The 24,317-nt window shown below is 60.8% G+C and overlaps 1 protein-coding gene across 1 annotated transcript; it reads left to right on the forward strand.

Annotated features, from left to right (window-relative positions):
• Positions 1 to 15,634: 15,634 nt before the first annotated feature.
• CABP7 (calcium binding protein 7) lies at positions 15,635 to 24,051 on the forward strand. Its single transcript, XM_040619407.1, has 6 exons — positions 15,635 to 15,855; positions 16,272 to 16,369; positions 22,087 to 22,230; positions 23,054 to 23,166; positions 23,479 to 23,632; positions 23,860 to 24,051. The coding sequence occupies exons 1-6, from the start codon at positions 15,635 to 15,637 to the stop codon at positions 23,985 to 23,987; spliced, it is 858 nt and encodes a 285-aa protein (XP_040475341.1). The 3' UTR covers positions 23,988 to 24,051.
• The last annotated feature ends 266 nt before the right edge of the window (positions 24,052 to 24,317 follow it).

Consider the following 24,317-nt stretch of genomic DNA (forward strand, 5'->3'; position numbering starts at 1 on the left):
GGGGGGGGGGGGGGGGGGGGGGAGATGCAGATAACTCGGGGCTGGCTCCCACGGGGCTGAAGGGCCCCAGCGGTCACGTTGTGGAAGTCACGGCATTACAGGCAGGCCTGACTCCGGGGCTGCTGCGTGTCTGCCCCAGGGGCACGGGCCGGCCCCTCCAGCAGCAGACCTGGCCTCAGCCACCCTCACATCCTGTCAGCTGGTAACTCAGCCATGCAACTTAGGGAGGGGACACCTAGGAAATGTGGAGTCTAGGTTGGGTGTGGGTCGGACAGATCTTGGTTTGCAGAGGAGGCCCCGGGGGTGGGGGGCAGGGAACAGTAAGTGGTGACACGCCTGCCCTCAGCCCTTCTTGCTTTCTAGTCTTTCAGGAGGCCGAGCTCCTGCTCAGGTCCAGACCTGGAAGGGACTTGTGCCCCGTCTCCCTCCCCACAGCACTCATTGGCCCGCATTCGAACGCTGAGGGCTGCTGAGAGTCCCAGATGAGCAGTGGAGGAGCCAGGCGGCAGATCACCTCCCATCCCACCTCCTGCTCCCTGGCAATCCCAGGAGACAGGCAAGGGGAAGACCAGGCAGGGCAGACAGGCGGGCCAGGCCCAGCTCCTCTGGGGTGGGGAGCTAGCAGAGGGAGGGTCCCTTGAGGACTCTAGGTGGCACAGCAGAGCCGGAGGTGGTGGTGGTGGGGGGTGGTCCTGCTTCTGGTGCTGCTCGGAGGAGAGGGCTTGGCCTCTCGACCCTCACATTCCTCCCCTGCACGATGGAATCAGTTCCCACTGACCACAGGGTCATCGTGGGAGATGAATGGGGTCACGGACATCAGGTTATGAGCCAGTGGCTGCCGCAGCGAGAGTTTATTAAACAAGACCAGTCACTGGGTGGTTACAGCTATTTGCTATTGGCTTGTTCTGGACTCAGTTATCAAAGGAGACAGCTCAGGGCAGCAGAGGCTGTCATGGGCCAGGAGGGGATCTCCCAGAGGTCAGCCTCCCACGTGTGTGTCCTGGGCAGCCATGCCTCTCTCCAGACCTCCCTGAGCTTACCCCAATGAAGTGGGGGGGGGGTCGGGATGTGGCCAGTGGCAGGGGAAGCTCGCCCAGTGCTGAGCCTCAGGCCCTTTGTGGACTGACGCAGGAGAAGGGCTGGTGGTAGCAAAGGTCCCTGGGTGGGCGACAGCTGCAGCTGGTTGGCACAGACCCTTGGGACCTGGAGGGCCTGGGAACCCTGAGCCAGCATCAGCATTCCACGGGCATCCCCAGTCCCTCTGGCAGTCTGTCCGCCCCCACCCTCGACTGGGCCCATGCCAGGTGCCATGGCTGCTCTCTCCAGTGACATTTACCGGCTGGGAAGTGGCCGCCGAGACGTGAAATCAGTGCCAGCCTGGGGCTAGCCCACTTCATTACGGCCGGCTCTGCTCCACTGGGTCGGTGAGCACAGGCCAAGCACGGCCCCCTCCCAGAGCCCCCCACCTCCTTCCGGCCGGTCCAGCCCCAGGCCTGGCTCAGGAGACCAGGCTCTCAAACCCCACCCAAGCAGCAAGCCTGTGTGCCTGGGGTCAGGGCCACAGGGTCCCCTGAGCACCTGCTCTGGCCGTGCACCGAGGAGTGTGAAAATAATAGCACTGATCTGTGTTTGCTTGGCGTACTGGGTCTCTCTCTTTTATCCTCAGTGGCCCCAGGAGTGCCACGTTCACCACTGTGCATGCCAAGGCCCAGTTCATGGCAGCAGCTCCCAGATCCCTCCCTGGTGGCATCCTGAGGCCCCATGAGAGCCCTGTGTGGTTACCACTGCCCCATGTGAGACCTATTCCCCCCCCCCACTCTTGTTCCCCCACCCCCCAGCCTGGGATCATTCTGCTTCTCAGCTTCAGAGGAGAGTCCCTCCCTCTGGCCCAGCTCAGAGTGGAGGGAACAGAGTCCCCCACCCCCCTTCACTGGGGTAAGCTCATGCGGGTGGCCATGTGCTTTCTGAGGGGGCTCAGCAGTGGGGCCAAGTCCAGGGCAGGACAGGCCAGGGAGGAGCTGTCTGGGGGGTGGGATCGGATTCCGGGAGGAGAGGCTCTGGGCCTGGATGTCACCCCCACAGCACAGGAGGAATTCAGGATTCCAGGCTGGGCTTAGCTCTGCTGGGTACCTGTGCTTCTTCACTCCTGGGTCCCCCACTGGCAGCTCCTCACTGAGCCCAGCCTGGCCGGGATATGGGGCCCCGGGAGGGTGGAAAGAACCCAAATCCTGGGTGCACAGGTGGGCTCCACCTCATGCCAGCTGGGGGGCTCCAAGCAAGTCCCATTAGCGCTTTGAGCTCCAGTTCTTGAGGCTGGAAAAACAGGGTCACTGATGCCTGTCTTGGATGAGTGAATGAGACAATGCACCTTAAGTTCTCAGCACGGCGCCTGGCCCTGAGCGCGGCTGCCAGAGGGCATGCGCCACCCAGAGGGATGCTATGCTGCCACGTCCTCGTTTATGCAGCACGTGGGATGCAAAACTCAGTCCTGATCCACCTGTAACTTCCAGAATACCTGGGGGGAAGCAGGTGGCCAGAACCTTCTTGCCTGATTTCCCCGTGCCCAGCACAGAGTGAAGGAAAGGGTCTCAGTTTTCCTATCGGTGGAATGAGGATCTTAATGCCCAGGATCTTACCCCACTCCCTAGGCGGCTGTACAATTCAGGTGAAATGCTAGCTCAGAAAGCGTTTGCTTTTATAATTAAAATGCTGAGGAGGAGGGAGGCTGTGACTTCCCAGCAAATCAGCTGGGGGGCTGGGAGAGAGGGCACAATGTCCCCCTGGCCAGCTGGTCGGGTCAGCTGAGCTGTAATCACCTGGGACCTGGTCATCGCTCAGCCACCCCCTCCCCCAGCCCTTCTGGACCAGAGGAGCATCCATCAATGTCTCCTTCTCCCTGACGCCCAGACAATGAGCGGGTCTGCCCGAATCTGCTGGTCCTGTCACTTGCAGCCACTGCTGTCTCCTCCTCCGCCCGTCGGCTGAGGGAGCAGGGCCAGCCAGGTAAGGGGCGAGAGGCAGCCAGGGGGCCGCATCTCCAGGAACCCCCTCCTCTTCCGGGTGAGGGGGCACTGCTGTGTCCCCATTTTATGGATGAAGACATTGGCTCTGAGAGGTCAGAGACTTACCCAGGGTCGCGGAAGTGAGTCCCAGAGCTGTCACTCAAACACTGGTCGGTCTGGCCCCAGGGTCCCTGCTTTAAATTTCGGCCACCCTCTTCCAGACCTCAATTTCCCCCCATGCATGAGAGAGCTCTGCTGACTTCCTGAAGGTTCGGGCCCCACAGAGCCTGCCAGAGGGGGTGCCGCCTGCTCGTCCCATGCCAGCATCCCAGGGACAGCATGATGAATGGGGATCTCGTTGGGGGCAGGTGCGACACACCCACACACCCGCAGACCAACGGTTGGGTGATGGATCTTTTCTTCCTCTCCCCTCCCCAGGGGCTCCATGCCATCTGGTCAGGCGCAGAGCCAGGCTGATGGATAGGCCACCCACCGGGCCACGCTTACTGCAGCCACAGCCAGCACCCCCGCTGCTGTGTGCCAGGGGCAAGAGGGCAGCTCTGCGGCCCCTCCAGTCGTTCAACAAACACACATTTATCGAGGGCCTACTATGTGCTGGAATACAGGGCAGGCAAGACAGACTGGGAAGCTAGCTATCACCCTCCAAGGTGACGAATGTGGTCAGGGGCAAATAGAGGGAGGCCTCTGACCAGACCTGAGGGACCGGGGTGATGGCAGAGGCAGCAGCTTATACAAAGGCCTGGAAGCGAGGAAGGGCAAGGCGTGCTCAGGCCTATGGGACAAGTTCTGAATTTGGGAGGCATGGAGCTGGGATGGGGGCAGGGCGCCGAGGGGAGGTGTGGCGGAGGGAGCCGAGCCAGGTCAGCACTTCCAAAAGACCCTGTCACCTCAGGGCAGGGGGCTACGGAAGGTCTGCAGAAATGCGGGAGCAGCAGAGAGGGTCCTGGTGAAGAGACAGCAAAGGGCTGGATGTGAAAGCTGCCGGAGGAGACAGTGGCCAGTGCTGAAAGCCAGGGGTGATGGTACTGGCCCCACTTCATAGATGAGGAAACCGAGCCTCGGAAATGGGGAAGGGCTCGCCCAAGGTAACCCAGGGAGGGAGAAGCAGAGCTGGACTGGAGATGCAGTTGTGTGATGGCCAATGGCCCGCAAACCCCCGGTATCCAGGCCTCGTCCCCAGACCCAGCCTGGCCGAGCTGTGGAGCCCGAGGACACCCTCCACCAGTACAGGCACCTCCTCATTCAAGGAGGCAGCTGTCCCCTTTGTGCTGCCACGGCCCAGAGCCAGGCAAGAAATATCACATCATTAAAATGACAAATCCCTTTACTAACTGAACTGGAAGGCCTGCCTCCCTGCCTCAGATCCCTTCAGTCTCCATCTTCCCTCGCACTGTACCCTCCCCCTCCCCGCCCCACTAGCTCATCTCCCCTCCCAGACTGGCAGGAGAGCATGCTAGGACCACCTGCTTGTCCCTGAGCTGACCTTGGGTCTCAGCCCTCCAGCAGGGCACCCCCTCCCAAAGGAGTAGAGGGGCTCTATTCTACAGGTGAGGAAGCAGCCTCCAAGGAGGAGGGGAGCAAGGCCCTCTAGCTGGGGCCCCCTCCTCTGCCAGGGTCCTGGCCATCGGCCCCCACGTTAGCCACAGAGGGCTGCCCCACGTGACCCCAATGGCCCATCCAACCCTGAGATTCCATGGCCCCCGCCCTGTCTCTACTCAGAAGAACAAGTCCAAAGCAAGCCTCACATTCCAGAATAGGGCCTGGGATCTGGACAGAGCCTTTTTTCGAGGTCAAACCTGTTTCCCACTTGGGTGGGACATTTTCTTGTCTGAGCCCCACCTGGAGGACAGGGCAAGGGTTGTTCTCCTGGATTTACAGGCAGGAACCCCAGTGGCCCCAGACAGGGTGCTGCCCTTGGTTTCCTCACTGACAATGGGAAGTTGACACCGCTCCTTTTGACTGAAGCCAAGGCCGAGCTTGTACAGGACCGTGTGGGTGTTGACTAAGCACATGTCTTTCCTCATACCCACTGTTTTTGTCATCTTCTCATCTACGTCTGAGTGTGCGGAGAGGCCCTCACGTGCAAAGTTCAATGCCCACATAGGTGCGTGCAATGCTCACACTGCCCTGCCCCGGCCCTGGCTTCTTGGGGCCCGGGCATTAAGACCCCTGCACGTGCATATCAACCCCCACACATGTGCACAAACCCAGCCACAGATGCACACGTCTGTGCTGACATGCCCACGTGCACCCATGCACGCCCACACCCCCTCACACCAGACCTGTCTGTGTACATCTGGGTCACATGCCCACAACCGCTGGGAGACCCACGTGAGATCCGGGCTCCTCTGGGGAGCAGGGCAGGTGAACAGATGCCGGGAGACGCCGCCTGGCCCTGCAGGCAGCCCCGGTTCCCAGAATGACCCCCCCCACTCCCCATCCCTCCTCCAGGACCAGCCAGCAAGGACATGCTGTCCGCCCGCCCAATGTCCTGGTCTCCTTGGACGCAGACAGAGCCCATGGCGGCGTCTGGCGCATCCTGACTTGGCCGAAGCAGCTGCACTGCACCCCCGCCCCCCAGCCCCCTTCCCTGTGCCCAGCACTGTCCTGCCTGCCCTTTCTCACCCGCTGGCAGCTGCATGAGCGTCCCGCTCACCGCCCTCCTGGGTCCATGGTGGGGAAGGTATTTCCCTCGTGGTGAGTCTTACAAGCCCTCCTAACTGACCTTGAGCATTTTAGGCACCTCTCTCAAGACCTCAGTTATCCCCTCTGGAAAATGGGAGGGAAGTCGAACTAGAAATTTGCCAAGATCCTGTCCATCTCTGGCTGTGCGATTCTCCCAAAGCCCGGGAGAGAGAAGATGGGGGAAAGGGGTCAGGCGAGGAGATACAGGGAGAAGAAAGCAGAGTTTTAGCGACAACCCCTCCCTGGCCCAGCACGAAGCCTAACAGGGTGGGTGGTTGGTGACTGGAGCACCCCTGAGTCTGGGGACCACACTTGGTGTGTGTTCTCTTGGTGTCCCTGCCACCTTCCAGGGGCTGCTCCACTGCCATTTTACAGATGAGGAAACTAAGGCCTGTAGAGATGCCCTGAGGCGCCAAGAGCCCCCCAGCTTCCCGCACTTCCGCACACGAAGGGCCCCTGCGTGGCAGCTATGCCTGAGACGACTCCGGTACTCCCCGTCCTGCCCTGGGTCAGGGAGGGTGGCATTCCGGGAATGGCTTTCTCTGGAGCCAGGCACCTCCCCCCTCCCTGCTCCCTGCTCTTGGCTCGGAGCCCACCCTTCGGCACTGCCCATCCATCTGCTGTCACTTCCTGGCAGGACCAGTGGGCCATACATCACCTGATGATGCCTGAGGCGGCCGCACCAGGCGGGTGGGCAGAGCACTGCTGAGAGCTCTGGACCCCGGCGCTCGGCCCAAGTGCGAGCCCCCTCGGTGCCAGTGGTGACATTTTAGGCACCATCCCCTGCCTGGGAATGGGGACCTGGGGCCAGCAGAGGAGGGGTCTCCTGGGAGTCCCTATGTCCCCCTCAGAGGTAGCCGCTTCTTGTGGGGGGAGCAGGACAGAGGCAGGCAGAGGCCACGGACAGACCTGGCAGAAAGGGAGTGGAGGCTGGGCTGATGGCCGTCAGGTGGGGGGCACCAACGACGTAGAGCATTTGGCAGGAGGACAGAGATTTGTCTCCCCCGCCCCCACCTGTCTAATTTGCTGATGTAGGTCGCTGGGGCGCCATCTCCTAACTGAGCTACTGCAGGGGTGGGAGCCAGGTCAGCCAGAGGGAAGGGCTCACAGCGAGGGTACCTCAGCCACCACCCCCTCCTGGCCTCAGCCTCCTGCCCCCTCAACTGGCACACTTCCCACAACCGGCCCTCACCTCCCAGGGCCGCGTCTGAAGGGAGCCTCGCATTCTTTATTCATTCATTCATGCATGCAACAAGTATGGATGAGCACCGACTGTATGTCACAACACTAGGGTTGCAGCAGTGAACAGAATCCAGCATCAGGCAAGAAGGAAGAGTCCACGGTGTTACACTGTGGCATGTGCAAGCCTGGACAAGCAGGTGGGAGGATAGGCGCTGTTTGTCTTTCTGTGTGTGTTTTTAAAAATATTTTAAGCTAGGGTGGTCAGGAAAGGCCCATTGGGAAGGTGATTTTTGAGTAAAAAGTTTACGGAGTGAGCGATGAAGATGTCTAGGGGGAGCGCATTCCTGGCAAACAGCACAGCCAGTGCAAAGGTCCTGGGGTAGGAGCATGCCTGGCAATCTGCCAGGAGCTGCCAGGTAAGGCAGCTGGAGCAGGGGAGTGGGTGGGGGTGGGGAGGTGAGGAGGGAGGTATTTGGGGCCCCTTGTGACTTTGACTCTCCCTTGGAATAAGGTGGATGCCATTGCAGGGCTGTAAGGGACCATGCCTGAGTTTAGGACAACCAGTGGTAGGTTAGGGGACTAAGGAGAGGGGCATGTGACAGAGGCCCTTAGCCCATGATCTCCCTGTCCTCCCTCCATCCCTCCCTCTCTTTTCTGTTTTTCTTTCTTTCCTTTATTAGTTAATACAGCAAATATTTATGGAGTGCCAGGCATGGTTCTAGGCTTTTGTGAATTCAATCCAAAGGACACTCCAGCCCACCTCCCCTGTACACTTCACAATATCTGCCCCAGGCGCCTGGGGTGGGGGCTGGGCCCACGTGTCAACCCACGTGCCCCCTCACCCAGGTGCAGAACGGCAGCTGTGGAAAACCTACCAAACATTGGTGTTCAGGGCTGGTAAGCCTCACACGCACAGATGAGAGTAGCATGGAACACACACAAAATGTCCTCTCCCCTCCCTGGGCCTCAGTTTCCCCATGTGAGAAACGAGAGGGTGAGAGGGCCTAAGACCCTTTCCTATTTTACATGAAGTCACTTTCTGGTTACCAAGAGTCCTGGGGATCAGACTGCGAGGACGCAGGGCTGTTGCTCTCCCTGTGTGGACAGGGACATCAGTGTGTACAGTAAGCACATGGGAAGTCTGCACAGGGCCACATGAGCTCACATGAGCACAGGGGACAGCATATGAGGACAGGGGGAAGGACTGGGCTTGTGGGAACCCCTCCACCCTGCTCTATTGGGAGCCTGGGTGTGAGCTTTGCGTTCTTTTTGTGGAGTGGTCTCCAAGGCCTTCCTTCTCCTGACATGATGGGACTCTAGGTCTGGGAGGGACAGAAGCAGACCCCCAACTGGGACCGCCCTCACTCAGTAGCCCCAGGGGCCCTGCTGGGAAGGAGCAGTAGCTGAGCAGGAGATCCTAGTGATGACCCAGCTCCAGCCTGGGAAGGGGCCCTGCCTGCTGCTCCCTGCCCCTGGCCCCACATGGCCCCCCAGTTCACCCCGGCCCCCCACAGCTCCTCTAATTACACAGCCATAAAGCACAAATCTCTAACGATCCAATTAGTAACGCCATTACTGCTCTGTCCAGGATTAAAATTACCAATTAAACTGCTGTCGATTTTATCATCACTTAGGCTCGACACGACCAGGGCACTGTGGGCCGCAGAGGCCCATTAGCAGGCCTTTGGGTGGGGGGCTGGCTGGGGGCGGGCAGGAGGCTTAGTTCAGCCTTGGAGGATAGAGACTCAGAAGGAAGTCTTCCATCCACCTGGGACCCTGCCCCAGCCCCACGTCTCCACATCAGGGACTCCAAGGGATCATAGCCTGCTTCCTTATAGAACTAGCAGGGGTCCAGGGCTAAAGGGGCTCAAACAAGGTGTTCATCTGAAAGCCTGGCCCCCACTTCCCTTGCCTCCTCTCTGCCACCATGGAGCCCTCTTCTTGGCCCACAGGCTTGAGGTGCCCTTCTTACTCCATGTCCCCACTGTAGGGGCAGGGGCGCCACTCTGATGAGCTGCTCTGAGGTCAGTACTGTCTCCCACATGACATACAGGGGCACCTCTCCCTCAGAACAGGGGAGATCTTGGAGGACAAAGAGCCCAGGGAATAGGCAAGTGTTGGCTTTGCCTCGGGGGTGAGCTTCCCGTCCCTGGAGGTGAGCTTCCCATCCCTGGAGGTGTGCAAACACAAGCTACCACTTGGCACCTGGCAGCAGGTGGAGATAGCAGCTCACATGTGGGGAAGGTAAGCATAGGGCTAGATCATCGAAACCAGGTAAATAACTTGGTCCTCCTGAGAAAGAACTGGAGATGTCAGGGTCTGAGAATCCCTGAGGGCTCAGTCTTCTGTTCTCTACCTCTGCCCTGGAGGTGCCTCCACAGAATGAGAAGCCCAGGGGCCAGAGGAGGGGGTGGCGGGAGGGGTCCAGGCAACCAGAGAGAGATCTGGCAGGCACAAACCTGAAAACTCAGCCCAGGGGGGCGTACCAAACACTGCCGGTCTGCAGCACCTCGAGGACCCCTCTGCAACACTGACGGAACAGTGATGCTGAGCCCTGGGCCCTGGGCTCAGCACCTCCCGTGCCTTCCTCTGTCCACGCTCATCCTCAGAAACAAATGCACCAAGACCAAGACACTGAGTTCCAATGACTTGCCTGAGGTCACACAGTTCTGGATATGCTCCAGCCCCCTGGAGGGGGCAGGGTATGCCAGGTGAGGTCGCAGACCCCACCCACAGGGTCTGCAAATCGCAGCACCCGTGTAGCTGCTTGTTCAAAGGGAAGTTTACACATAGCTCTTTGTGTCACACAGAGAGATGCAGAGAGGAGGGGGCAGGCCCGTCGGGGGATTGCAGGGTCCCGGCCTCACCCTGCTCCAGAGGTGGCAAGACCCTGCAAGGACAGGCAACTTCCCCCACCCACCCCCACGATGCCAGGGCCAGCCGGAGACGGGGCCTATTCTGGGCCGAGCAGCCACCCTGGGCAGGTCAGTCGAGTGTCTCATCAGAGGCAACAGACTGAGGCAGGGATCTGGGAGCCCAGAGCAATTAGGAGCTGGCTTGCACCTTGTCTCCTGCCAGCTGCCACAGCTGTCACTCAGGAAGTAGGGCTGGAGCAGGGGCTGGGCCAGAGGCACCCATGACCCACTCCCAGCCAGCAGCCTGGCCATACCCTGTGCGTAGGCTCCCACTTCCCAGAAGAGGAGACAAAGGCCCAAAGGGGATGAGGGACAGGAATCTCTGTCATTTCCTGGTTGGGACATCTCCAAGTTCCTCTTACCCCTGCTCACACTCTTTCCCCCTCCAGGCCTTCTTCCCCTGGAGCAGTGGTTCTAACCCTGGCTATACCTTAGAAGCTCCTGAGGAGTATTTTAAAAAGACCCTTGCCCAGGCCCAAGCCCAGCCCAGTGGGAGCTGACTCTCTGGGGTAGGGGGGCCTGGGTGAGTGCCCATGCCTGTCTCTTCTGGGCCAGGTTTTTGCATTTACTTACAGCAAACCCTGCCCTGAGGACTAGAAGATTCTCTACTTGTGAGGCCATGCCTCTCTCTGCCTTCTAGACCACTCCTGGGCTCAGGAGAGTCTGGGGGCCAGAGAAAGAGGCTCTATAGGTCCAGCCTTTCAGCAACAGGTCTCAGCACTGTGTGTGCCGGGGACAGAGGCACCGGGTACTGTCACCTTCTTCACCTCATCAGATCTCAGCAACCCTAGTTGTGTGGTGGCTGCATTAACCCCATTTCACAGGAGAGAAAACTGAGGCAGAACTGACATACTCAGGACATAGAACTGGTAACAGCAGTCAGGATTCATTCCAGCCACACCGGACTGTGAGTCCAGGGCTCTTTTTTCACCAAGTTTCTTCTCAAGGAGCAACAAATTCAAGGACTGTCCCCTTTGCTCTGTGTCCCTCTGATGGGCTCTGTCTCCTGCTCTGTCCTGTCTACCCCTGTCACCTACAGAGGCTGGACATCTGAAGGCTTAGAGGGGGTGCCCATGGCAGGGCAGGATCAGAGCAGACAGGGGCCTCTAGATTCTGGCCCACACACCCTCCCAGCTGGGTCGGCCTCTGCAAGTCTATAAATTCCATTATTCATCAAGTGACTGTGTGAGTTTGCCTAGACGATGAATATTTTATTCACCTCCAGACACTGTCCCCAGAGGGTTCTTGGAACAATATTGCTCCCTAGCCAAGGAGCAGAGGCCAGAGCCTCTGCCCTCCCTGGACACCTCCTTCTCCTCAACAGCTCCCAGCCTCTCCTCAGCAGGCCCCCCAGCTTGGAGAGGGCTGTGGTTAGTGGTCCTGGATTGACCTTGAGCTTGGCACTTGCCCTCCCTCCACTTTGATATCCTCTTCTGGACAGTGGGCTCATTTATTGCCTTGTCAGGCTCTCCATCCCTCCAGAACTGCACCCTACATGGCTGGGCCCAGGGCTTTGCCAGGAGCTCTCCCTGGTGCTGAATGTGGGTGGCAAGAGAATGCTGGCCTCGGAGGAGTGGTTTTCCAGCCAGCGAGCGTGGCAAGCCTGCTAGTTTTGAGAGGCGAGGGCTTCAGTCTCTGGGAGGCAGGCACCCAGCCTCTGGACAGGGTGGTCTCCATTTCTCTCCCCATCCTCCCTGCCACTTGGTGGATTCTCCCAGGATCACGGGTGGCTCACCTCTCCCAGTGTCTCTAGCACCCTGAGGCAAGGAGTAGTGGGCAAAGTCTGTGGAGACCCGTCTCCGGAGGGGCCCACGAGTTGAGTCTCCCGATGGCACCCCCAGGGAGTGTAGTGTGATGGCGGCAGCACCTTCCCCAGATGGGGGAGCGACAGACATAATTCACACCCTGCAATCACGCCATCTGCTCCCCTGTGACGTGTAAAGGAGAGGACGGGGCTGCAATGCCGAAGGGCTGGTGGGTTGGTGGGCAATCATTCATTCATTCATTCATTCATTCTCTCATTCATCCATCCAGCAGAGAGGTTCATCCAGCCCCTGCCAATTTTCCAAGCCCAGCCCAGCCCTGTGCCAGGCAGCAGATCTAAGGGATACAGATTGGGAGCCCGCCCTCCAGAGCTAAGAGTGGTCCTCTCACACTTCTAAGCTTTTGCTTACCCTGGCTTTTCCTCCTGGAGTTCCCTTTACTCATAGTAAGCACTATCATGTCCTGCGCACTGAACGTTTTACATGCAGGATCTAAGCATTCATTCTGGGAGCTAGATCTGTGCCTATTTAACAGGTGAGTAAGCTGAGGCTCAGAGGTGAGTGTAGCCACTCAGAGGCATATGCCCAGCTTTGGGTTCTCCATGCAGAGCTCGTGGCACTGCCTCACCCACCCCATGTCCGAGACTTTTCAAGCTGGTTTCATGACCTTCCTCTACAAACCTGCCCCCCTCCTCCCCGCTCTTCACCAGACAGTGAGCTGCCACCTCAACCGTGCTGCTCAGCATTCTGATGCTTGTTCTGTCATCGCCAGGGACAAGCAGCTCCCTCTCATCCTCTGACTCCTGGCCTGACTTGCTTGTAGGACCTAGCACCCAGGGGCTGCCCCGGGACCTGAGGCGCACAGTGCCGGAGGACTGAGGAGGTCTATGATGGTTCCCAGAGGAGGCGGCATTCCTCTGAGCCTGGAAGGATGAGATCAGAATGGCCCAGAGCCTGGCCCCTGAAGCCCTCACCCCTACCCCAACCCAGCTCCTGCCTTGGGCTCAAACCCCAGCCCTGCCTCACAGTGATACATGACCCAATCTGGTCCCTAAGCAGGGGTGCCCTCAACCATGAATGGAGGCAAGAACAAACTGCTTTCAGAGGTTTAGGGGATGACGTTCAGGTTACACGCACAGCCCAAGTACCCATGGGCAGATCAAGGAGGGGGAGCAGTGAGGCTGGTGACACGTGCAAGTCCCCTAGGCCCACAGTCAGCTCTGTGGGTCATGGGTTGGCATCAGGGGAGAGACAGGGACTGGCCTGAGTCACCAGAGACAGGGATAGCCCAAGCAGTGGGGTGTACCATGACCTTGGGGCTATAAACCACATCAGGTCCTGTCGCTCTGACCTGGTGGGATCCTGCCCCAGGGAGTAGCCTGAGCACAAGATGTAGAATCTGACCCCTTGGCCACAGACTGGAGGGAGGTCTGTGTCTCCACAGACAGTCATGCCCTCCCTCAGCACAAACCCTTAGGGCCTGGCTGTGTTGGGTAGGCCCATTCACTTGAGTTTTGCTTAATTTACTCATGGACTCTTTCTGCCTTTACTTTGAAAATTCTCCACCGCTCAGGCTGGGCGCTACAGAGGACATAGCAGGAGCTGCCCCGCTGTCAGGCGAGCGGCAGCATGCTCTGTAGCAGCCTCTCTAGACGCCACTGGGAGCTGGGTTTCCCATCAGCCCCTTAGCAAGCTCCAGCCCAGCCTCCCTTGGTGCAGGGGTCCTGATTTGGAACTGGTTGGCCTGGCCACTCAGTAAACAGTGAAAGAGGGCTGCTACAGCTCGAGCTCTCAATCAATACACAGCAGCTATAATTATTATTAATTCATATTCCTTGGGGGAATTTTCATGCCAATAGGAAACTCCCAAAAGGTACAGGAAACACTGCCAGGCCCCTCTCCCATGTTACATCACTCCATCATCACCACTGCCCGGGAGGTGGCATTGCCACCCTCACTTCACGAGGGGGAAACCAAGGCCCCGGGAGGCTAAGGGAGATGACTAAGGTCCCATGGCAGCAAGGAGGTGGTAGATGTAGGAGCCTCAGGTCTGCCTGGCTCCGAGTTCTGGGTTCTTTCCTCCCCACTCCTCTGCTGCACCAGAAGACCTGAGGGAGCTCAAAACACTCTTGTCCGATCGTCAGACCAGGAGACAGGTGGATGAGGAGGGCTTCGGGGTAGTGCTTTTTGGGGACCTCTCCCACCCCTGGCCCTTTGTTCTAATGGGCACCCAGGTGATCCGTAGAGGCTGGGGAGACAGACAAACAGCTGGGGTCTTTCCTGGCACCTCTGCAGGTTGTGGACGCTGCTGGGATCCCCTTCCCGAGCCATGCCTGAGAAGCACTGGGGCCCAGGCCTGGCCCAGCCCTGCTCGGCCAGAGCTGGCATCTCTCCCTGAGCCCCCTCTCCCCAGGCCCCAAGATAGGGCTGTGATTAATCAACGACAAAAGCAGAAACAAACAGAAAAATGTAATCAGCTTGGGAAGGGCAGGGCCGGGTAGGGCCGTGGCAATCAGCTTTCCCGCTGGGGCTGTTGGCTGATTGAAGGTGGTTCCGGTAAGGCCTCCGGGGACAGGTCCAGCAGCTGGGGCCATGGAGAGGCCAGGGTGTCAACCCCTCCTCCATATATACGCATGCACATCTGTGCACCCATGCCCATGCCACTCCTAGCCCCTGGGCCTGCACACCGCCCCCCACCCGCCCATGGGCTCCTGCCCAGAAGCTCCTGCCCTCCCCTCCCCTGCCAGCTCACAGCCTTGGCACACGCAGGTTTCCATACACACTCCCAACATGCATCCATCTGCGTGTGGACTCAAAAACACATGAACACACCCTCCTGGGTAACAGATATATGCACACACATGCTGCTCCCACAGACACCTGCCCCCTCACTCTGATGTGCACACATGACTTGGGGCCTGCGTGAGCCTTGCACACTCATTAGGTCTAACCAGCCATGTGAACTGACAGGCTCTCACACCAATCCCTACAGGCACCCAGCCACCTCTCTGTTCTTCAATGCCCTGAGCTGGGGGTGGTGAGAGGCATGAGACAGACCCTTGGCAGCTCCCCAGGCAGAGTGGTGGGGCGTTTGGAAAGGAGCCAGGACTGGGGTTCTACTGTGGGGGGCAAGGTCAGCTGCCAAGTCTCAGCCAGGGATAGGGGAGCCTGCCCCAGATTTGTCCCAAGTTCCTGCCTGCCACCAGCGCCTTATGACCTTGGTCAACGCCCTTCTTTTTCAGCCTCAGTTTCCCCACCTTGGAGCCCCTCCTGGCACCAATACTGTATGATTCTCCTCCAGGACCCAGGAGCCTGGGGCCCATCTCACCTCGCTGCCAGGTCTCTGGTCCTCAGTTCCCTGCTCTGTTCTTGCGGGGTGGGGGCGGGCCAAGGGGCAGGAAGGAAGGGCCCCACCCCCACCTTGGTCCCGGTGGCTGCGGACTTGGGTCAGAGACAAGTGATCCTCCGCTGGGGGAAAGGGGAACCTGGGGCGAAGGGGAGAAGGAGCCCGCAGCGGGCTAGGTGCGACCGCGCAGGGGCCGGCGGCGGGAAGGGGCGGGCGGGGGGGTGGAAGCGCAGAGGGGGCGGGCGGGCGGGCGGGGGAGGCGGGGAGCGCAGCCAGCGCGGCACAGAGCAAGCGAGAGAGCGAGCGAGCGAGCGAGCAGGGGAGGCGGCGAGAGCCGGAGCGGCTGGCCGGGCGGCCGCGCCGGCGAGCGGACTAGCGGGTGGCGAGCAGCGCGGAGCGCGCGGGGCACCGAGGAGCGGGCGCGGCGGGCGCAGCGCTCGGCGGCTGGAGCGGAGAGGCCGGAGCGGCGCCGCCCCCGCCGCCCCTGCGGGGCCCCGGCCGGGAGCCCGACGAGGGAGGGGGGCGGCATGGACCGGCGGCCCCGGGCGCGGGGGGGCTAGGCCCCCGGAGGGGCGCCCCCCGTCTCGCCACCGCTGCTGCCGCCGGGCCGCCCTCCGCAGCCGCGCGCCCCGCCCGCTCCAGCCGCCCCCGGGGCCGCAGCCGGCCTATGAGCCCCGACCTCAAAGTTTGCGGCGGGCGGGCGGGCGCGGATCCTCCAAGATGCCGTTCCACCCGGTGACGGCGGCGTTGATGTACCGGGGCATCTACACCGTGCCCAACCTGCTGTCGGAGCAGCGCCCTGTGGACATCCCTGAGGACGAACTAGAGGGTGAGTGCCCCGCTGGGACCCCTGCCCGCCGGCCCTCCTACCTGTGCGCCCAGGTGAAGCGCGGACTAGGGGCGCAGGGGGCGGGGGGCCGTCCGCAGGTGCCGGCTGCCAGGTGGGCGCTCCAGAGAGCAGCTGCGCGGGGAGTCAAGACCAACTCGCACCTCTGGGTGCCGCGGTGGGGGTAGCCAAGGCGGAGGGGCGGCGCAGCCCCTGCCCGCATGGTCCCCCGCGCTGCGGAAACTTGCCGAGCCCCGCAGCAGGGTCACGGGGCCGCGCAGTCCGCGGTGACGGTGCGGCAACGCGACGGTCTGGGTGGGGGTCCGAGCTGAGCCCCCCGCGCGGGCCCGGCCGGAGCACCCGCATCCTGATCCCCTCCGCGGCGCCTGCCCGTGGCTCTGCGCTTGAATTGACATTCCGCTCGTGTCGCTTTTAAAATCCAATCTGCTTGGGCAGCCGGAGCAGGGGAGAGGGCGACTGCCCTGCTCTTGCCGCCTGCGGGTCTGTCCCCAGTCCCTCCTGTGCCCTTAGCCCCTTCAGCACAGCCCTGCGTGGACCCCCAGCCCAGAGCGCTGGGAGAGCGGCCCAGGAGGTGGTGGCGACAACAAGTGGCCAGATTGGGCGGCTTGGTCGCGATAACCAAGCCTGGAAGGGAAAAGCAGAGGCTGGGTCCCAAATCTGTTCCCCCACCGGAGTCCCTCTGCCTCTCAGCATGAATGGGGACGTTAGGCAAGGGGCTAGGCGAGATCAAAGCAGAGGTCAAGGTCCGGGGTCCCTGGACCGAAGATTCTGCAGAGCAGTGAGACCCCTAGGGCCTGCAAGCTCTTTCCCTCCTGGGCTGGGGGCAGGTTCTCGGGCCTTCCATCCCCCAGACCTCCTAGGGCCCCATTTGGAGTGGAGTGGGGGTTCTGGGCTGATAGGAGCCTTGGACCCCTGGGATCCACTTATCTGCTGTTGGGTGAGGGACTGAGATCGCCCAGAAGCTGGGCCTCTCTTCGGTTATCTTGGGTTCGAGGGTCTCTGAGATCTGGGGCGCATCAGGGCTTGGGGGGTGCAGCTGAGACACCAGTGCAGTCAGGGATGATGATGGGAGCACTGGGGGAGGCATGGAGAGAGGTCTTCCCTCATCCCCAACCCTGGAGAGGGTAGACCTTGCGGGAGTCAGACTGGGTGAGGGGAAGTTCAAGAGGGAGAAGGTAGCTAACCGCCCCCCCCCACCCTGCACCATAGACGATGAGCCACCTGCTCCTCTCAAGTCCCCTGAAAGCCCCCAGAGGCTGGCAGAGCCACAGAGATGGGGTCTGGTGTCTGATGCAGGCAGAACAGAGACATGCGTGCTGCTGCTGGATCTCTGGCCTTGAACCCCAAAGCCCAAGTGTCTGCCCTGTCTGTCCAGGGCCTGGGAAAAGGAGGAGGTGCAATGAGGGCCAAGAGGGCAGGAGATGGGGCACAGGCCATCTCTTCCCCACCATTGTCTGTTCCTGCCCTGGGCCACCCCGAACCTCCTGCCAGTGTCTCCCTCCACGGACCCTCCTCTATCCCCTCCTCCTGGCCACTTGGGCAGGGGACAACGTTGTCCCCCCAAAACCCATGCAGCTTCCACCTCATTCCCTACCCTTGCTTCCAGCACCCCACCATGATGCTGGCAGCCCTGCTATGGGCCTGGCTGGGTCTCTCCTCTCTTGATCTCCCAACCCTGGGATGCAGACCCTGAGAATCTGAGAAGAGGCTGGGATGCAGAGGTGAGCGGGCACAGGGAGGGCAGTGCAGGGGTGAGGAGGCCGCAGGCTCCCCTCGGGCCGCCTGGTGGACACACTGGCAGGAACCCAGCAGCGTTAGTCACCAACCACACCAAACGCACTCCCTGCTTCTCTCCTGTCCCCTTCTACCGGGCCCTGAGGAGCAGAGGGACCCTATCGCAGGGGGCATCTGAAGGGCAGGGCCCTCCTTGGGGTGACCAGGTGGGGGTCGTGGAACAAGCAGATGCCTGGGTGGCCCCAGCCTATCTCCTAGCCTGTCCTCCACAGCTGACCCCCTTCTTGCCTATAGGCACCCCAAAAGCACTCCTGGGAACAAGCAGATGCCTGGGTGGCCTCAGCCTATCTCCTAGCCTGTCCTCCACAGCTGACCCCCTTCTTGCCTATAGGCACCCCAAAAGCACTCCTGGGAGCCCACGTCTCTGCAGGCCCCGGTGGTCCTTTAGTGCTGGGGGTGGCTAGAAGAGGTGACACCCCTCCCCCCACCCCACCCAGTGCCCTGCACTTGTGCTCCTGCCCCAGGGCAGTCTGGGTAAGATCCAGGTCCTTTGCTGAGAGGACACCCACCGGGGGGGGGGGGACCCACATGTGCAGAGATGAGGAAGCCCGGCAGTTTGGGATGAAATGCTGCAGACATTACATGCCTGCCGCAGATATCCAGGGGGCGGTTAATCTGAAGGGGGAGTGGGACCAGTAAGGGAGGTGGAGAGCCCAGGGTGCACAGGGTGTCGACGAGGGCTTCCCAGCTGGGCAGCACCGGGCTCAAATCTCTACACCCTCAGCTCACAGAGTGACCTTGGACAATCACTTGTCTTTCTTGCCTCGGTGTCTCCATCTGTAAAAGGGGCTGCTGGCGACAGAGGACACAGCGGAGGCGCTTGTCGAGGGGCCTGGCACGCAGCAGGAGCCTGCGGACCCAGATGCTGCAGCAGGGAGGCCAAGGAGGGGGGTCTTGCAGGAGTAAGAGCGTGGAGTGTGGAGAGATTGGTGAAGCTCTTGAGTTAGGGACCCAGGATGTTCAAGGGGACGGGCCAGGAAGGTGGGCTCCGCGAAAGGCTGAGTAGAAGAGTCCTTGAAGGTCTGGCAAAGGCATCTGGGGACCTGTGGCCCCAGGGAGCCATGGGTGGCAGTTGGCAGGGTGGACGTGGCTAGGCAAAGCTGGCCTGGAGCCTGTCTGACCCTGGAGAAGGAGACACACAGGCTTTCCTCTTCCCCCGTTTCTCACCCCCCCACCCCGGCCACGACACACACACCCAGCGAAGCCCCCCAGGGTCTGCAGGAGCACGGAGGCTAGCCCCTAGTGGCATCAACGGACTTGAGCCCCTGAGGGTAGGGGTGTGGTGGCCACAATCCCTAGCTCAGCCCTTTCTGGCCAGAGAGAAGAGGAGGGAGACAGACAGACAGGCAGACAGCCACCAGGGCAGGGTTCTGGGGTTGGCACTTGGCCTGCTCAGTCAGACAGTGGAGCCTGCATTGAGAGTGGCCAAATAGGGCATTCAGAGTATGGGGGGGGATGGGGGAGTCCCCTATCCTGTCCCTTTCCCTGTAAGCCCAGCAGCCGCCTCTGCGCAGACTGGAAACTCAGGGCCGCCAAAGTGGTGGGGCGTGGGGCCAATGCCGCGGAGCATGGCGGCGGCTGCAGAGGACAGACGCTGCCCCCCCTTCACGAGTGACCTCCAGCGTGTGCACCCTGTCTCTGGACTCCAGCTTCCCGATGGAGTGCAGATCCCCCTTGAGGCCTGTTGGGCTGCCTCAGGGTCTGTCACCTGCCCACATAATCCAAGATTCACCTGCCCTCCACTGTCTCCCGTCCAGCCCTGTGCGTTTCCTTTGGGCTTCCAGAAGAGCATGAGGGGCTCCAGTTGAAGCAGCCACACCCGGCCCCTGCCAGGGTGGGAGGGACAGCCTGGACCCCAGCTCCTTGCAGGGGAGGGGGCCAGCATCCCCTGCAGTCCCACTGTGTGTCGAGGGTTTTGCCATCCCAACTCGAGATTTCCCAGTGAGCCTCTGCAGAGCAGGAAACTGAGGGACCCAGAAAGAAAGAGTGCTTGACCCCGGGTTCCTCCTTCCAAAACCAGCCCCTCACCCAGAAATCTGGGGATGGTACCCTCAACCCAGGCTTCAGGATTCTCCTCTTCTGTGGTGGCCCGTAGGGTGGGTTGGGGTGGGATCCTTGGGGGGCTGGACAGGGGGACAGCATCCTCCACCTCCCCTCATGCTTCTCGCCTGCTTGGGGCGTGGAAAGCAAACGCTTACTCTTACCAGGATTGTTTGTAGACTAGGAGTAAATGGGCTCTGAATGATGGCCTCACACCAAGTAGCCCGTGAACTTCTGCTCAGCTCTTCTCTCTGGGTGCTCCGGAAGGGCAGGCTCTCCGGATCAGCCATTCATTCGTTTAATCACTAGTTCAGCAGATGTTCATGCTTGAAAGACAGGCCCTGTTCCAGGTCTCGGGGGCCCCGCGGTGGCCCCCGGCCTCATGGCACTCGTAGTTCATCCACAGTCCCGTGTGATCAGTGCAAGGGCAGAGTGGGCTCTGTGGGAGCCCAGAAGAAGACCAGAGTCCGCTGGGGCGCAGGGAGGACATCAGGGAGGTGGTGCCGTCTGTGCTGGGAGCCTGAGATGCACCAGCGTTTGCCGCGAGGGGGAGACCTTCCCGGCAAAGGGGGCCCTGTGTTCAAAGGCCTGGACGTGGAGCGATTCTGGTGCTCACCGGGCTGAAAGGGCCCCTCGGGCTGGAGTTCAGGACACCTGAGGTGGCCAGAGCCTGGGGCTGGGTCAGGAGGGCAACACTGCCGGCCAGAAACCGAAGTGTGTGTGGTGGCGAAAGTGGTAGACGGTGTGCCTGTTGCGTAGTCCGAGCCTTAACCCCTACCTAGAGACTTCTAAGCCATAGGAGCCTGTTCCCGCCTCCGTGACTGCCGGTCCCCGTCACGTACCTCTGCTGGTGGGGAGCTCACCACCTTGTCAGTGGCCCAGGAGAACACTGGGTGGGCGTTGGCCTGGAGTTCCAAGTCCAGGGTTTATAGAAACCCCTGGGCCTGGGCCAGATCACCCACTGCGGCTGCTTTCTGTCCTAGGGGCCCCTGGTTAGATCAGATTCTCAGGCCCAGCCGAGGATGGGTGGGGAAGATCCAGAGTCAGAGGGCCTGGGGGCTCAGGCCACTCGGCTGAGGCCACCGTCTCTGTCTTGGCCTGCGTGTCATCTGGTCTAACCTCCGGGCCTTGTGTGCCGACACCAGGTAGGAAGAGCCTGATGAAGTTTGGGGCCTCGACGCACGCTACCCTGCCATGGCCCCTAGTCTGCGTTGGGGCCAGCGGGATGAGGGAATAACCCCATGGCACAGGATTCCACAGTCAGTTTTAGGGGTTCACAGACCTTTAAGGCCAGGCCTGGGCCGGCCAGATTCCTGCTCTCATCAGAAACAGCCTTGACCCCAAACTGACCCTGCACTGGCTGTTTTGCCTCTCCATGCCTCAGTTTCCAGGCCTGCAGTGTGGAGGATTTTCATCTGTCTCTGCTTCCAGATACACCCACACCCATATCCAGGGGCAGGATTCTGCCTGCTGAAGTCCCAGCCAGGGTGAGAGCTCAGGCAAAGGCCAAGAGGCTGGCAGGTGAACCAGGATGCTGGAGCAGAGAGGGTGGGAGTGGGGTGAGGTTCCCTTCTCAGCCAAAGGAAGATGCTCTTTATGGCTCTTCCTGGGCTGAGTGACCACGAAGGGACAGCAGGTAGAGTGAAGGTGAGCAGGGAGAGGTTAGGACCCCAACAGCTCCTGAACATGTCTGGTAAAACCCTTGTCATACTCAGTCACTCCTGGGCATTCTACTGTGGGTGGGACTGAGTCTGGCCCTAAGTCACTCCCTGCTCCCAGCCCAGAGCATTGCTCTCCACCCCTGAGTCACCCAGGTCCTCAGGCCTCCATCTCCCCTTCTGTACAATGCAGGGGACACTCTCCACATCTGAGCAGGCCTGGGCTTTCTGGGGCCCCTCCATCCAGCCTCCGCTTTCCCCCAAACCTTGGGCTGGGGAGGCAGTCTCTGCATGGAGCCGTCGCCCCGTTAGCCCCATTAGCCCAGAGCTGGAGCTGGTGGCTGCCTCACGGGGTGCTGGGGTGCCCTTAAGGAGTGCTGGCTGGAGTTTCCAAGCCGAGTCCAGGGGAGGAAGCATGCGATGGGGAGGAGGGGAAGTGGGGGATAGAAGGAGTAAGGGGTGGACAGGGAAGCCTTTGGCAGCTCGAGGAGGCCACCGCTGCCAGGCCCCGGGAGCCATGCTTACCCGCCACACGGGGTCGTTGTGAGCACACCCTGAGAGGCTGTTGGAGTCCGGTGCTTGGAGAAGACCCCTCCCCCCCAAGGGTGCTCTCGGCAGAGCTGCAGGTCTGGGCATACCTTTGCTGCCCGGCTTAGCTGGCCCTGAACTCCCGGAAGGCAGCGCTGTGGTGGGCACTTGGGCCACCTGCCACTGGTCTCTGTAGTGGATTCTCAATGCTGGGCTCGGGCTGTGGGATTGGGGATCCTGGGGGCCCAGGGAGGGGGGTGTTGGGGACAGAGGTGAGGTCCCAACCCGCTCTGCTCCCCCCACAGAGATCCGTGAGGCCTTCAAAGTCTTTGACCGCGATGGCAATGGCTTCATCTCCAAGCAGGAGCTGGGCACGGCCATGCGCTCCCTGGGCTACATGCCCAACGAGGTGGAGCTGGAAGTTATCATCCAGCGGCTGGACATGGATGGTGAGCGCCAACCCCTGCCTCTGCTTCCTCACCCCTCACCTGGGCCTCTGAGGCTGAGCCCACCCTGAGCCTCTCCCTCCAGGCACCTCCAAGCCCCAGGCAGGAGGCAGCCAGGTCTGGTCCCATTTCTCAGCCTGGAGAACAGACGCTGGAGTGGGATAGCCCCAGCCACACCCACACACGGAGGTTAGGGGCTCTGCCTCTCTCGCTCCGCATTCTGACCAATTTCTTTTTTTTTAAAAGATTTTATTTGTAAGTCATCTCGACCAGCAACTTACAACCTTGAGATCAAGAGTTGCGTGCTTTACTGACTGAGCTGGCCAGGGGCCTCCCGAGCAATTTTTAAAGGTCCCCTCACCCCAAATAAAAAGTCATTTAGTCACATTTGCCACTTGGCATTTTATTAAGGAAAACCTGGTAAAAAAGACCGGTGATGTCCAGTCCTCTCTTCTCAAATCCCCACCCCTGCCACGGGGCTCCAACCCTGTCTCCCCTCCACCCAGAGAGCAAGGAGCGGTCCGTGCGGACTGTGCCCTGAGCTTTAGTTCCTGTCTGTGTGGTGGGAATGTCAGGCCCCACATCTGCTGGGAAGCCACGTTTCTGAGTAAAATGTGAGGCTCTCCCACGTGCTCGGGCCCACCTGCTGCACTCCATCTCCACTTTGCCAGGTGGGGCCTCATCATATTTGGTCGTTTTACTCCCTGAAAATAACTCAAGGCTCAGAGACGGTGGGACCTGCCCAAGGTACCACAGTGACCCAAGGTGGCCCAGACCCAGCCCAGTTTGTAGGCTGGCCCACTGATTGGACCTGTGCCTGCTCTAGGCGATGGCCAAGTGGACTTTGAGGAGTTTGTGACCCTCCTGGGACCCAAGCTTTCCACCTCGGGCATCCCAGAGAAGTTCCACGGCACTGACTTTGACACCGTCTTCTGGAAGGTATGCACTGGCTAGTTGGGACTTAGGGTTGTGCACACTGTGGAGGGCTGTATCGGGCCAGTGAACAGCCAGGGCCATACTGTAAAGGGGGATGACTATTCCAGGCTTTCGTCTCCTGGATGTCTTACCTCCCAGAGTGCCAAGGGCTCCCTGGGGGAGGCTGGTGTGGTCAAGGACTCAAGGAATGGAGTGAGTGGTTTCCAGTCCTCCAGAGGCTGGAGGCCTGTCACTGGGCTCGTGCAGGTGGAGGGTGCTGGGAGGCGGCCGTGGTGGTGGCAGTGGCCAAAGCACTGTGTCTCCTCCCCTTCCCAGTGCGACATGCAGAAGCTGACCGTGGACGAGCTGAAGCGGCTGCTCTACGACACCTTCTGTGAGCACCTGTCCATGAAGGACATCGAGAACATCATCATGACGGAGGAGGAAAGCCACCTGGGCACCGCTGAGGAGTGCCCCGTGGACGTGGAGAGTGAGTGACGGGCCCCCGGTACCCCCATGGGCAGGCCAACTGCTTAGGCGGTGGGGGGGAGCAACCAGGGTTTGCAGGGGCGGCTGGGGCTCCTGGCCCGCCCCACGCCTTGCGTCCCTGCGTGTCCCGTGGGACGAGCCCACGTGCGGAAGTGCAGGCAGCTCCTGATGCCATGCTTCGCTGTCCCCGTCTGTCTCTCTCTGGTGCTCCCTGGCGGGCGGCCACAGCCTGCTCCAACCAGCAGATCCGCCAGACGTGCGTGCGCAAGAGTCTGATCTGCGCCTTCGCCATCGCCTTCATCATCAGCGTCATGCTCATCGCCGCCAACCAGGTGCTGCGCAGCGGCATGAAGTAGACATGCGGGGCACGGGGCCCATCCGCACCCGCCAGCGCCCGCAGTCCTCTCCCGCACTGGGCTCCCGGGGCCACCGCGCATCTATTTCGGGGCCTGGACGTCCGGCAACCCCACCCCACCCCACCCGCCCCCGCGGGCCCTTGCATGGCGCCGTGGCCAGGGCCTGGTGGCGGCTCTGACACCAGTCCCCGGCCCCGCCTGCACCTTGCCCACCCCGGCCTGTATGTAGCACTAGCTCTTCCCTCGCACTGTCCAGGGGCCCCTGGGAAATTCAGGAGGCATTTGTACAGGGTTCAGGAGCTGATGCGGTCACTTAGGCAGGAAGAAGTA

Source organism: Ursus maritimus, unplaced genomic scaffold (assembly GCF_017311325.1).
Source record: "Ursus maritimus isolate PB19 unplaced genomic scaffold, ASM1731132v1 scaffold_33, whole genome shotgun sequence".
Lineage (NCBI taxonomy): Eukaryota > Metazoa > Chordata > Mammalia > Carnivora > Ursidae > Ursus > Ursus maritimus.